Genomic DNA, 12,827 nt, shown 5'->3' on the forward strand with positions numbered 1-12,827 from the left:
GAGGTTCTACGATCAAAGCCTATAGATTGCCCGGCCAGACCCATCATAATGGAATCGGGAATGGAATATTCTGTGATAAGCTGTGAACGATAATGGCAAACGGAACATTTGTCAACAAGCAGCAGTTTTTTTTTTCACTTTTTGTATTATTTTTTTGCAATTTGGTAATTTAATTAGGCTCCCACTCTCCATACGGAAGTGGAGAGGTGCCAGGGTGCCTGGAACACCCCGATCTTGGCCCCAATATCGCTTCCGTCAACAAATATTTGTCCGGCTATTGCTTTGTTTTCTTTTTGATTTTTTTTTTTTGTGGCACAAACACCGGAGAGCCAATGGAGCTTAGGAGGAAAAAACAGTTTGTTTATTATTTCTGCGGGCTTCTCGGAATCGGAGACGCCAACTGGATTTCCAGCTTACTATTGGCCTATTATTAGTGTCGGTATCTGCCAGATTCCCGACCAATTGACCCGCCAAAGGTGACCTAGGTCTCCCAGTTTCCTGTTCCCTGGGGATTCTTCGTAAAAATAGCTGGGCGCGTGGCGCAGGCCAATTTGTCACCTGAGTCCTGAAATCCGAGGAAATCCAGTAGGAAAATCGCAAAATGAACTTTTGAGCGAGCCAGTCTCAAAAGTATCTGAGAGAGCGACACACAGACAGAGAGAGAGAGAGCGAGAGCAGGCAGAAATGTATCTGAGAGCTGGGAGAAAAGTATCTGTGAGCTGGCAGAGGAGTATCTGTGTGCGCCAGTGGCCTGTGCTTGTGTGCGTGGCTATATAAGGGGGCGCTGAGAGCGACTCTCGTTCATATTGAATATTTTTTCGGATGCGGTCGGACGTGCTAATACAGTCCGTGAACAGAATCTAAAAATTAAACTAGTGAAAAACACTCGTCGCCAAAACAGCAATATAGCCATTTAAATATCAGCACAGGTGCCGAAAGCCAATTTCCCGTGCAATAATCGTGCAACTAAGGTGCAGAAATAATAAGTGTGTGTGATTAAGAGCCACATCGCGCATGTGGAAATCTGATTTAATTGAGAGGAATATAATTTGAGATATATGTATACGGGGAGCGGCGCATGTGTGTGCGTGTGTGGGTCTTTGGTCGCCGATGAAAATGCAAACTGAATGAAATTCAGACCGAAAAGTGGACACAAAACCGTCTCGAAAAGGTAAAATTCTTCAACCCATCCCATGCCAGAAATCAGAAATTAGCAATTTTTTCGACAGTGTGCGCTGGTGTGTGTGTGTTTTATTGAAATTTTTTTTTGTGTATGCACTGTAAAAATAGCCAAAGAGAGTTCTCTCTCACACGAGAGAGTCAGTTCTCTCTCTCGCCATGGCTATAGCTATATAGCTATATATCTGCGACGTCACCGTTTCTTTATATTATTTTATTCTTTTTTTTGTGTTGGCCTGGCTCTCCTATCTGGCTTTCCTTTTGGCCTAATCTTTTGTTTAGAATACGTTTTATCTGAACCCTGCTTCCTCTTCGCTCTCTAGCTCTCTAGGCTGCCTGGTGGTGGTGTAGCCTGTTTTTTGGTTCGTTTTTTGAACACGTAATTCCCTTAGATACCGAACCACAGCTGCTTTTTGTTTTGATACGTGCCGTCCATAATCAACCTGCTCGGTGAACTTTTTGGCTAAAATCCGGTTTTCGGTGACGACTCCGAAGACCCAGACCCCAGACCCCAGACTATAGGCCCCAGATGTAAACCCCGCCAGAAATCAGCAAACTTTTCCACTACCAGTACAGCACAGCACCCTTTGAATCGCCTTAATAAGGTGCCAGGTACCAGGTATTTGTGCTTGTTTTTTAAAATTCTGTTTTTACTTTTTACTGGGAATCGTGACTAATTGCCGCCTTAATTGTTGCTCACTTCAGTTGTTCAGTCCGAGTGTTGAGCTTTTGTTTTTATCGCTTTTGTTTGTCGCAAGATTTAGCTTTCGTTTCTTTTACAGCCTTACTGTACTGCCCTGTACAGTGATAACTGTTGTTTTAGTCACGGGGTATACTGCCATTAAGTTAATTAATTTGCACAAGTACTGGTGCTAGCATTTGTTTTTGTTGCCAAGGAAGTGGCTAAAATTTAGTAACCCCCCTATACTCCCGATTAGGGGCTTATCAGTGGGCAGAGTTCACTGCGGATCAGTCGAGGGAGCATGGGGGATAGTAGGGAGACTGGTAGGGAGGGAGTCCAAACAAACAAAGGCAGGCCTCCTTTTTATTTGGTATTGGTGCGCCCGATAGGAGCCCATTTGAATACCACCATTTGAAACAAAAGCCCCCAGCTCCGATTCCGATTCCCATTTCGCCTCCATCTCACTTCCTACTTCATGAGCAAATTGCAAATTCAGTAAACACTGGCTATTGGCCAACAATTTCTGTTTACTCGCCGAGTTCAGTTTCCTGCACTCCGAGAACAGAGGCGGGGGCCAACTTTTAGACGCAATTGGAGCAAGGCAGGTCATCAGTGCCTCCCATGAGGTCTATCAACCGCAGGGCCTCCTCCTGCCAGCTGAAATTTCAAACACAAAGCACACTTTGCTTGTAAACGAATTTGAATTAATCAATTGTTTGTTTAGCTGGCAATTCACACCTCTCTGTTCTCCATTCCGTCGCACAGTTGCCAAATTCAACGGATCTCCGATGGAGCTCCGGACCCCCTCCGGTATCCATTCCCAGTAATCAGAGGCGATCCGTGCTTTGTATGGCGGCTGTTGTCGTAGCTGGCCTTTGTTCGGACACATGCTTCTGCTTCTTGGGTGCTGCTGGGTGAGTGGGTGGAACAGCTGACAGTTCCTACTTATGGGGGACTTCAATTGTCCGATCCCATCAAATCCGCTTTCGGACAAAGCGCCTCCGGAGACCGGAGCAGCTGTTTGGGTTTCAGTTCGGCCTGCTTTATTTGCCGCCGCTGACCCACTTTCCGCTCCACCTTATGTACACGATATATAAAGTTTATAAATATGTATAGCCATGCCTGTCTGTCCGGAAAAGTGGAGCACTCGGGGAGGTTTAGTTTTGCGACGAACTTTGATTCCCCCAAAGTTTTCCTCGCTCTGTTTTTTCCGCCCGTCGATAAGGTCGCCGATTCTGCTGATTCATCCCGAGCGATCCGAGCGATCTTTGGGTGATCTTCAATCTCCGGCAATCGCTTTCAATTAATTGCCCGATTAGCTACTTACACACACTCTCGGATCCGGCGTAGATTGTGTGCCTTCCGTGTTCCCAATCAATTTTAGCGACTTTCGCTTGACATTTTCCCGGGGACATTAACGGACGGACGGACGGTCGGATGGATGGATGGATGGTTGGAAAAAAAGGCAAAAACAAGCGCAAAAAAGCGAGTAAACACTAATTTATTTAAAGGCCTCCGCTATAAATAACCGCTGTCGAAATAGGCGGCCAGCTTTTGGCTCGGGCTAGGCGATAAACTTCTCCGTCTCCGTATTGTTTTGCGGCGTAGACAAGACAACGGAGTGAATCACCTCGAGAGTTAACGAACTGGCGGAGCACTTGGATCCGTTTCAGATCCGACGGTTAATTGCCTTTTGTGGTTCCCCGAACTCGGTGGGTGGTAGTTACTATGCAGCCAACTATCTAATGACAGAGAGGCAGTATCTCGCATTACTCCATTGTATCTGTAACTACATCTCAGGTCGGGTATCTCGGGGATTAGCTAATGCCGCCGTCTGGTCTCGATCTCTAGGTAATAGTGGCAGGGCCGGCAGCTGTCTAATTTGCATACACCGTCTAGCTGGCTGGCTATCTTTATGACGTCTCCAGTTCCCTATTTGCTGAAACGATTAGAAAACAACAATCAGAGGCGTTGATAAATATAGGCAGCCAGAGTGCAGACTGATAGGCGTGTCTGCAACGCAATTGTTCGGAGAGTCGTGCGATTTTTTCGCAGCTCTGATTAATATTATAATTTGCCAGCTCGCTAATTAGAAACCTTTGATACCAGAGCCGCCCTATCTGCCCCACAGCTTCTCCTGTGCACGTGCCGCACGCTTGACTAGTCCCCCCGATTCGCAATTGCTTTCAATTAACAGCACGCTTCGCTGAATGCTTTTCTAATATACGGCTCTTGGTTCACGGGCTGATTTGATTGCTAAATGCCATGTACCATTGTTGATTGTGGATTGTTGATACTTGATAGAGAGTGTGGGTCGAGAGGGGACGGTGTAGTGGCAGTGGGTTCAGGAGGTCCACCTGGTAGGTAGTATTCAAGTGGATCACTCAGCCGCAGTGTGAATGATCCCCCGAAATTTGATAGTACGCGGCATGTTGTTGATCTCTGGGCTTTGTCCAGGGGGTATTGATCTTGTGGTTCTACAAAATAGACTTCTAGAACACAAGAACTAAGAAACTGCTAGCTCCACAACCCATTCGTCGGCCGGAACTGGATTTGCATTCCGAAGTCGCGTGGCAAGTGTTCCGTGGCGGAAATGACATTGAACCCCCGCCCGCATTCCGAATGCATTTGCTCCGATCCGATCGGATACAATCCGATGCGATCCGAGAACCGGTTGGTGGCCAGTTGAGTGAACGCTCAGGGGATGATTCAGGCCATTAAGCGATCAAGTGTGGCAGGTTAAGATTATCGCTTATTTAACCCAATTTGCAGGCAATTTATTAACAACACTTGACACTTCCATTCCTCTCCCATTCCAGACAGAACAAAGCGGCAGGAGACACGGATTTCCCACCTCCCAGTGCTCCGAGCGGGAAAGCCTTCGAGCGAGAAAACCTAAAAAGCGAACAGCAATCGTTACACTGTTTACCGCGGCGGGGAATGGTATATTTCTTGGGGGATTGGGGCATGGGAGATTCTGACTTGTCGTCATATCAGCAACATGTTCCAAATATACAACAGCAGCAGCAACGCATCCATGGACGTGATCTACTCCTCCATCAGCAGCAGCAGCAGCAGCAACAGCAACAGCAACAGCAGCAGCAACTCCAACAGCAGCAGCAGCAGCAACAGCAACAGCAGCAGCAACAATTTGTGGCACAAATCTCCAGTAGCCTAAGCCAGTTGCAGTCGCAGTTGCAGTTTGCCAGTGGCTCCAGCTTCCTGCAGCAGGACTCTTCACCTCACTCGACTCTCCAGCAGACACAGCAGCAGCAGCAACAACATGTTGCAACTCCCAACAGTAGCAGCAGCTTGGTAACTGCCAATCTCCAGCAGCTCTCAGTGAGCAACACCCCCACCAAGCCGCAGCAGCAGCTGCCAGAAACACCATCGACTGCTGCCAAGGCGTCCAAGTCTGCCCCCCAGCTCGGCAAGGATCTTCTGGACAACGAGGATGAGGTGGCATTGCATCCGCTGTCAAACCAGGTGAGTGTTTCATATTTCTCTACATATTATTTTAATCAAGATGCCACTGAAAGGAAGCGGAAGCCCCTCAACAAAAACCACAATTGACGTATACAGTCGATTCTAATTATATTAAGGGACGGTATTTTAACCTCTAATGACGATGGGCCATGGTCAGGGTGCAACAATAAGTCACAGCTTCTTGATCTCATTGAGCAGAGAACTGTACAGGGACTGGGCGAACTCGTCCAGGCCCGCGTACGCGTTCTTCTCGATGAATGCCTTTACCACCGCCCAGACGGACTTCACGAACCTGATCTGGGCGAAAATAAGCACGTCGGTCTGATCGTCCACCGCTGCCCTCAGGCAGTAGTGAATGTGCACCTCGAAGGTATCGGCGTACGGGATCTCTGCATTGACGCTTCGCACATCGATGGAGTAGAGTTGCCCCGGCTGGCTGCACTCGCGCAACGTCTGCGTTTCGGTGACTTTTGCCGACTTCGGACCAATATTGGCGGCCAATGTCACAGTCATGGTAACTGTGCGTTCGTTCTGACCGCTGGCGTTCTTGGCCCAGAGCCCCATTCGAAGGTCCGTCGTCTCGCGCCTGTCGTGGAAGCTCTGCAGGAACTGCGATGGCGAAAAGAGTAATTTGAATAACACGTCCACCTCCACCATCATCCGTTCCTGCAGCAGCTTCCGACCGTCGTGCACCGCGTTGCACTTGGTGGTCACCAGTCTTGCCTCTGTCTTCCTGCCTAACAGAATCGGAGCCGTTTTAAATTGAACGGATTTGGTGTATGACTTCTTACGCGTGTAGTTGTCCGCGATCTGTCGCCTCCTGCCCGCCTGCCACTGGGGATCGGGTGCTGTCGATTGGCGGCTCCGTGCCTGCGAGATGCCAGAATGAACGGTTAATAATGATTTTCCGTGCTTATCGTGGCTGATCCGTTTGTCCGTTTGCGAATAGTTGTCCGTGCTCGTCCGCGTTTCGTTTAGCTTTGGCGAGGATGTGGTTCGCCTTCTCCCAGCAATCGACACCGATTCGCGGACCCTGGAGTGGCTGGCGGTGGACTTGCGACTGCCCCAGGGGAATCGCTGCTTAGTGCTGCTGCTGCTGGAAAAATCCGTGGGATCCGAGGACTGGGTGGAGTTCGTCATGTTGTTGCGACGGGCTGCAGCGGCCGCCGCGGTCACATACATGTACCGGTTGATGCGGCTACTGCTGCCGGTCCGGCCGACGAGCACTTCGAGAAGGGAGGTGACGGAGCCACGGGCAGTAACCCTCGGGAAATGCTTCCCGAATCGATGCTTTATTCGGGCCTTGATAGACTTCATGTTTTAGCGAAGATTGATTGTCATCTTTATTGAACCCCGCGTAGTCAATGGCGCTAAAAATAAACCAATACAAGTACTACAAAAAAAATTTTGTCAAATTTTTCAGGCTTAGAGGCGTCGGTGACGTGAAGCCGACTGATCTGACATTCCCATGGGTATCTGAAACACTTTTTTTTTTTTTTAATTTTTTCCCCCTTTTTTTTAAGTTTTGATAAGAGGGAGCTCTCCTGTTCTTTTGGCACTTTCGCTTCGGGCCAAGAAGTGACGTACATGCGCGATTAGATACCAACAGGCAGGGTTATGGCCACGCGTCTGGGATTCTAGAATGGGCTGAAAGTGTTTAGATTGTGTGTTTTGATAGCCAAAAACATAATAAACAGCTGGAAAACGAAAGGCTGTGTAGGATATATATAATAAAGATGTTAAGAGAGCTAATAAATTGCTTCCAAACGATTAGATTAGGAAGGAAAACATTCTTATATTCTTACTGAATAAATAATTTTAATAATAATGGACTGTTGGAACGCTTTCAGGTCGGAGGACACACTCGCCTGTTGCTGCTCAACCAGTCGACGGTGATCAAGCCGCTGAACCTGCGCGAATTGGACTTCTACCAGAACATTCCGCAGGACATACTGAAGTTTGTGCCCAAGTATAAAGGTAAGATACCGACTGTTTCGCCATCCGAAACACCAAAAATACTGATCACACCTTATCAATTATCTCTCGATTTTGTCGAAGCGCTTCATTTGCTCTTTCGTTTCGAATTAACTAATCGTTTTTATTCATTCAATCGAACAAAAAATATGCATACGAAAAAAAAATAATAATAATATTAAATAATAATAAATGCCAAAAAAATATATATAGAATACTCGTAATTATAAAGCATTCTGATTCTGAATCGCGCCAAGCATTTGTCATGTGTCTTGAGTTCCGAAATCGCCAATTTTTAATTGATTCGTACTTTTGTTTTTGTACTAACTCGCAACAAAGAACTGCCAAAATTATGAAGCCAAAACCAATCAACCAATATGCGTTTGCTCCTCTTGTATCGTCCCTAGATCAAAGCCAAAATCGCATTCGAATATCATTTAATTTATAGTTTTTTTTTTTGCTCTAAAACTATATACGCCTTAAAAATATACATATATGTGATATCCTTAGTTCGTAAGCTGTTTATTGAAAATGGAAAAATAAAAACCGAGCACAAAAAAAGAAAATTAAAAAAAAAAGAAAAGAAAAATAAAATGAAAAACTGACTGATGAAAAAAGACTGAACCATATACAATAAATATGTAGCTAACATTATAGCCTTAAAGTTATGTAATACAAGAGCTAAGATCGAAAATAAAAAAACCGAAAAATACGTTGTAGCTGCCACATGCCACAGAACATTCTCTGACTCGACGGCCCGAACCAGAGACCATTTCCGATCAAATCCCTCTTAGTTAGTAAAAAAAAACAGACAACAATGGGTAAGTCGCAAACCAAAACAAACCAAAAACCAAATACCAATATCAAATTCAAATCAATACAAAATACAAAAAAAAATCTATCAAAATATTAAACTAAAAATCAAGTAATGAGTCCACAAAGATTGTACAGTTTTTGCCAGGCGAAAATTGTACAATTTCTGGAAAATGGAAATTAAATGATATACCATCTATGTATGTATGTAACCTACTACTGAAGCACCCACTCCCGATCCCATCTGGATCGGGGGGCGTGTGCCATCCCCACTACATATTCGCTCTATGCTCGTATTATCCAAAGGTTCGAGGTGCCTGCTGCCCGACTGACAGACCCGCTCGAGATCTGCCGCCGAACCAAGCAAACCTCTCACCGAACCGTACTGACACTGAAATCCGGAGTCCGGAGTCCGGAACGAGTCCTCCTCCAACCAGCTCTCCCGGGAAAGCCCATGAACAGCGTAAAGCAATTTAATTTTTTTTCCCGCCATGAAACAGAAACAAAATCGAGTCTCTTATTTTATGTGTTTGTTCAGAGAACGCACCTCCATTCCCTCAAACGTGAAAGGTGAAAGTGTGTTGTTGTGTGTAGTCGTCGTCGCCACCTCCGCTCTGCTCTGCTCCACTCCACTCCACTCCGCTCCACTTCTGCTCTGCTCCACTCCGCTCCGCTCAGCTCGTCTCATCTATATCCCTAGTGATCCTTAAGCGATCCAGCTAATATCGGTTTAGAATGCAGGCGAGCCAGAGCCAGAGCCCGAGCCAAAGGCAATGCCAAGACCAAAGCGAAGCGAAAGGGTTTGTATGAATAAAACACATCTATATCTTTATATTTTAATATGTTAATTACCAATATCTACCATAAAAATACCATTGATAAAGCAAAAACTATGCTAGTTAAGAAACCCCCATTTTAGAATACTTACTCGTAAGAACAGGAAGATTCTCCCAGAAGGGATGTACCCGAAGGACATCCTCTATACAATTTATATTATTTTTCTCAATTACTTTGCACCTGTTACTGCGTCGGTTCGTTAAGTCTTTCTCCCTCTTTACCTCTCTCTATATAAATATATATAATACATATATCCGTTTCTGTTTTGCACCAACTTAGATTAGGAATAGGATTAGTTATATAACCGCCATATGCCATAAACATTCCGAAAGCCATCTGAATCCGTCTGTTGGAAATGTTGGAAATGCATGAAGCACTTTTCGAGTTCATTGCACTGAGAAAAATACTTTTAGCCAGTCCGGCTCACTGGAACCACTTGATCCTTTGAGCGGGGCTCCATTTCCACCATCATCCACCGCCAGAGCTAACTTGTTTTTTGTCTGTTCCGAACCATATCGTGTGTCTGCTAACTCGCTATGTGCTAACCGCCTCAGGCCTCCATTTCCACATCTCTGAGTAACCCCAGATCCAACCGCTCCTAACATCTCTCCCGTGTCGGTACATAAAACTCAGCCAGAAGAAGAGACGAGAGTGCTGCTCCAATCACAGTTCACTAATCTCCCGGTCCGGGTCGTTTCTGTGTCCATTCCAGGCGTCATGCAGGCCACCACCATGGGCGGAGCCAAGCTGGACAAGCGCTACTCACCCAGTTTCCGGGAGGAGGCGGCCGCCGTTCCCGTTCGCAAGATGAGCGCCTCCAAGAGGAAGCGGGACGAGGTGCTGAGGTGAGTAATTTCTTAATCTTAACACAGAATATAGCTATAACTATTTATATTATTACAGGATGAAGGTTCACAAGAATGGCCAGGCAGCTGATGTCATCAAGAGCATCTCCCAACTGGACAACACCAATAAGCAATGTAAGTTAATGGATAGAATTGAATGATTTAAGGATTCTAAACTTATTTGACGGATCTTTGCAGATTTCCTCATGCTCGAGAACATCACCTCGCAGTTCCGCAATCCCTGCATCCTGGACCTCAAGATGGGCACTCGCCAGCATGGCGACGACGCCTCGGCGGAGAAGCGCTCCAAGCAGATGGCCAAGTGCGCAGCCAGCACCTCCGGCTCCCTGGGCGTGCGTCTGTGCGGGATGCAGACCTACCAGGCCGATCTGGAGCAGTATGCCAAGCGAGATAAGTACTGGGGCCGCGAGCTCAACGAGGGAGGATTCAAGCAGGCTCTGCACGACTTCTTCTACAACGGCTTCAGGCTACGAGTGCGCGTCATCCGGAAGATACTGCAGCGGCTGCTGCAACTGCGTCGCGTGATTGAGAAGCAGTCCAGCTACAGGTTCTACTCTTGGTGAGTTTAAGCCCACAAATGGCCATTGTCACAGGTTTAATCAATAAATCCTTTCGCCAGCTCCCTACTTATTGTGTACGAAGGCTTCGAGGAGAACCCGATGGCCCATCCGCCGTCGATGAGCATGGACGAGTGGCCGGAGGCGCCCAAGTCGGCAACAGTGCCCGGCACTGTCTTCGACTATCATCCAGAGAACAGCATAGACGAGGAGGACGACCTGGAGGACGAGGATGGGCACGAGGCCGGCGACGAACTAGAGCCCCATGACACTGACGAGGATCTCCAGCTGGTGGCTGCGGACAGTGGCAATGCCTCGGCAACCAACAGCAGCACCGGAGGCGATGGCTGCAACTACGATGCGGATGCCTCCAACGATTCCAGCTCGTTGCTCAACCTGGCCACTCGGCGGCACCTGCACAAGCGAGGATTTGCGGAGGCGGCAGCCCGAGGTGTTAAGCAGACGGGGGCCAGTATCACCACCACCGACGAAGAGGACGAGGAAGAGCATCCGGCTGCCATGCCACCACCGCGCAGCTGTGGGGTGATGGCAGCCAAGGCGGCGGCAGCAGCAGCGGCAGCGGTTTCTGCTCCAGCTAGTGGGCTCGCTGGGAAGGGACCGGGCGCATTCATTCCAATCTCCGAGGAGACAGTATTCCTGGACCCAGAGCCAGCTCTGCCTAGCGTGACGACCTCATCGCCACATTCCGGTGACTCATGGATGAACTACAGCAGCAACAGTAGCGACGACTTCTCGGGCCTGTCGGAGCAGATCAAGGCGGTGGCCAGTGGACGGCAGACGGGCAACAACAGCAGTGATGACGCCAGCTCGGACTACGAGAGTAGCATCATCGGGCCCACGGAGGCCATGTTCAAGCGCTACAAGTCGCAGCAGTCCTTTGATGCTGCCTCAGCTGCTGCCGAGTCCGCCTCTTCCCCGCCCCTCACTGCCGGAAACTCCAGCATCTCCAATGGCACTGGAACCGGAACCGCCACCGCCCGCTCCCTGGTGTCGCCCGCCTCCTCGAGCGCCTCGTCCCTGAAGTCGGTCAAGGGTGCGGTGAAGCGACTGCGCTGCAAGGATGATGACGAGCAGGCCGCGGCTCTGGGAGAGTGCGACTCGCGCGAGGCTAAGAAATCCACGATCACCTCGACGCCTGTGTCGGCAGTATCCTCGCCGGCAAAGACCTCCAACCCGCACTCGCACTCCTCCCTGCTGGCCGGCTTGCTCCTGGACTCGCTGGAGAACAGCAGCGAGCAGCTCGCCCCCCGCAATTCAGCCTTGCTGCAACATAGCTCCAAGTCACTGGACATGTCTGCACCCCCCACAGATGACTCCCAGTGCTTTGTGGACGTTCGCCTCATCGACTTTGCCCACACAGCCTTTGTGCCGAGGAACGGCAGCATGCTGCCCACTCCCGTAGCCGCGCCGGTGCACCATGGACCCGACGGAGGTTTCCTAACCGGGCTGGATAGTCTCAACCGTCTGCTCAACGAAATACTGGCCGAGGAGCGGATCTAAACACTTAAAAAAACTGGAACAAAACCCAAAAAAAAAAGGAAAAAATTGAAAATGGAAAAAAGAGTAGGGGGAACCTGGGGATCCTGGGAAAGGAACAGAAGTTAAGAGTACAATTTGATTTCAGAATACCTAAATTGTTGTAGCAACATGCGTTAAATTATGAAACTAAAAATCTGAAACTAATCTTTAGAAATTCGAAATGTGATTCAAGCAAAACCTATTTAACAACCGGATATAAGCCCATATAACTTTTAACTTTTAACCAAAACAAGTAAAATTAAGCGCAGGGTGGAGCCTGTTCCCCTGGAATTACCGCAGCATTTGTGGACAACCAGAAGATGAAGGATAATGTAAAATTGATTTGTGAACAAGACGCTTCCAAAACCGTAGTAGAGAGTTAGTTTGATAGTTTGATATTGTTCGTGCATTCTGCATTTCAGATCCATACGTTAATCGGTGAAAGTGCATATTGAGTTGTAACCCTTTGTTAGAATTTCTAGTGCTGCCCACGGACGGATCGTACGTTTTATACCTAGCCATTACAAAAATAAAAAATTAAAAAATCAAAAATGACAGACCAACAAACCGACAGCGTGAAAAACAGTATTTCGTTCTATGTATCTATATGCTTAAATTTTCAACCCGTTTTCTTTCCAATGTAGTGACAAAAGTTACAAAAACCAGAGTTTACCATAAACTATCTATTAAATACATGCAAAAACACATTTTTTAAGTTAACGATTAAAGAGAGAAAAGCTATTAATATATAGATACTACATATATTATTATTACTTATTGTGTAACTAGAGAATTAAATGGAAAACGATTTATGTATATTTTCACTTAAGCACGTTTAAAAATTACAAATGTTCTACAAATTGCAACCATACATTTACTGAATAAATAAAAATC

The 12,827-nt window shown here is 47.2% G+C and overlaps 2 protein-coding genes across 6 annotated transcripts; one reads left to right on the forward strand and one right to left on the reverse strand.

Moving 5' to 3' along the window:
• The first annotated feature begins 778 nt into the window (after positions 1–778).
• LOC6496097 lies at positions 779–12,762 on the forward strand. 4 transcript variants are annotated; one of them, XM_044715428.1, is made up of 7 exons: positions 779–971; positions 4,681–5,347; positions 7,198–7,324; positions 9,684–9,816; positions 9,875–9,951; positions 10,015–10,396; positions 10,457–12,762. In XM_044715428.1, exons 2-7 carry the CDS (start codon positions 4,802–4,804, stop codon positions 11,913–11,915), a joined length of 2,724 nt encoding a protein of 907 aa, XP_044571363.1. In that variant the 5' UTR covers positions 779–971; positions 4,681–4,801; the 3' UTR covers positions 11,916–12,762. The 4 variants fall into 4 exon arrangements, with proteins under 4 accessions (XP_044571363.1, XP_014763628.1, XP_014763629.1 ...); XM_014908142.3 differs by having other exon boundaries at positions 788–1,171; XM_014908143.3 differs by lacking the exons at positions 779–971; positions 4,681–5,347 and adding an exon at positions 6,712–6,819.
• Positions 5,439–6,664, reverse strand: LOC6494497 (protein Aster-B). Of its 2 annotated transcripts, none has more exons than XM_001960184.4 (2): positions 6,139–6,664; positions 5,439–6,084 (listed from the first exon to the last, which is right to left on the reverse strand). In XM_001960184.4, the coding sequence occupies exons 1-2, from the start codon at positions 6,662–6,664 to the stop codon at positions 5,519–5,521; spliced, it is 1,092 nt and encodes a 363-aa protein (XP_001960220.2). In that variant the 3' UTR covers positions 5,439–5,518. The 2 variants fall into 2 exon arrangements, with proteins under 2 accessions (XP_001960220.2, XP_044571364.1); XM_044715429.1 differs by having other exon boundaries at positions 5,439–6,080; positions 6,139–6,276.
• Positions 12,763–12,827: the final 65 nt, after the last annotated feature.

This window comes from Drosophila ananassae, chromosome 3L (genome assembly GCF_017639315.1).
Source record: "Drosophila ananassae strain 14024-0371.13 chromosome 3L, ASM1763931v2, whole genome shotgun sequence".
Taxonomy (NCBI): domain Eukaryota; kingdom Metazoa; phylum Arthropoda; class Insecta; order Diptera; family Drosophilidae; genus Drosophila; species Drosophila ananassae.

Coding starts and splice junctions, on each gene's coding strand:
- LOC6496097 (XM_014908142.3), top strand. CDS start 1,128: ATGAAATTCAGACCGAAAAGTGGACACAAAACCGTCTCGAAAAG. Junction 1,172..4,680: donor CACAAAACCGTCTCGAAAAG/GTAAAATTCTTC, acceptor CTCCCATTCCAG/ACAGAACAAAGCGGCAGGAG. Junction 10,397..10,456: donor AGCTACAGGTTCTACTCTTG/GTGAGTTTAAGC, acceptor TCCTTTCGCCAG/CTCCCTACTTATTGTGTACG.
- LOC6494497 (XM_001960184.4), bottom strand. CDS start 6,664: ATGAAGTCTATCAAGGCCCGAATAAAGCATCGATTCGGGAAGCATTTC. Junction 6,085..6,138: donor GATCGCGGACAACTACACGC/GTAAGAAGTCAT, acceptor CGATTCTGTTAG/GCAGGAAGACAGAGGCAAGA.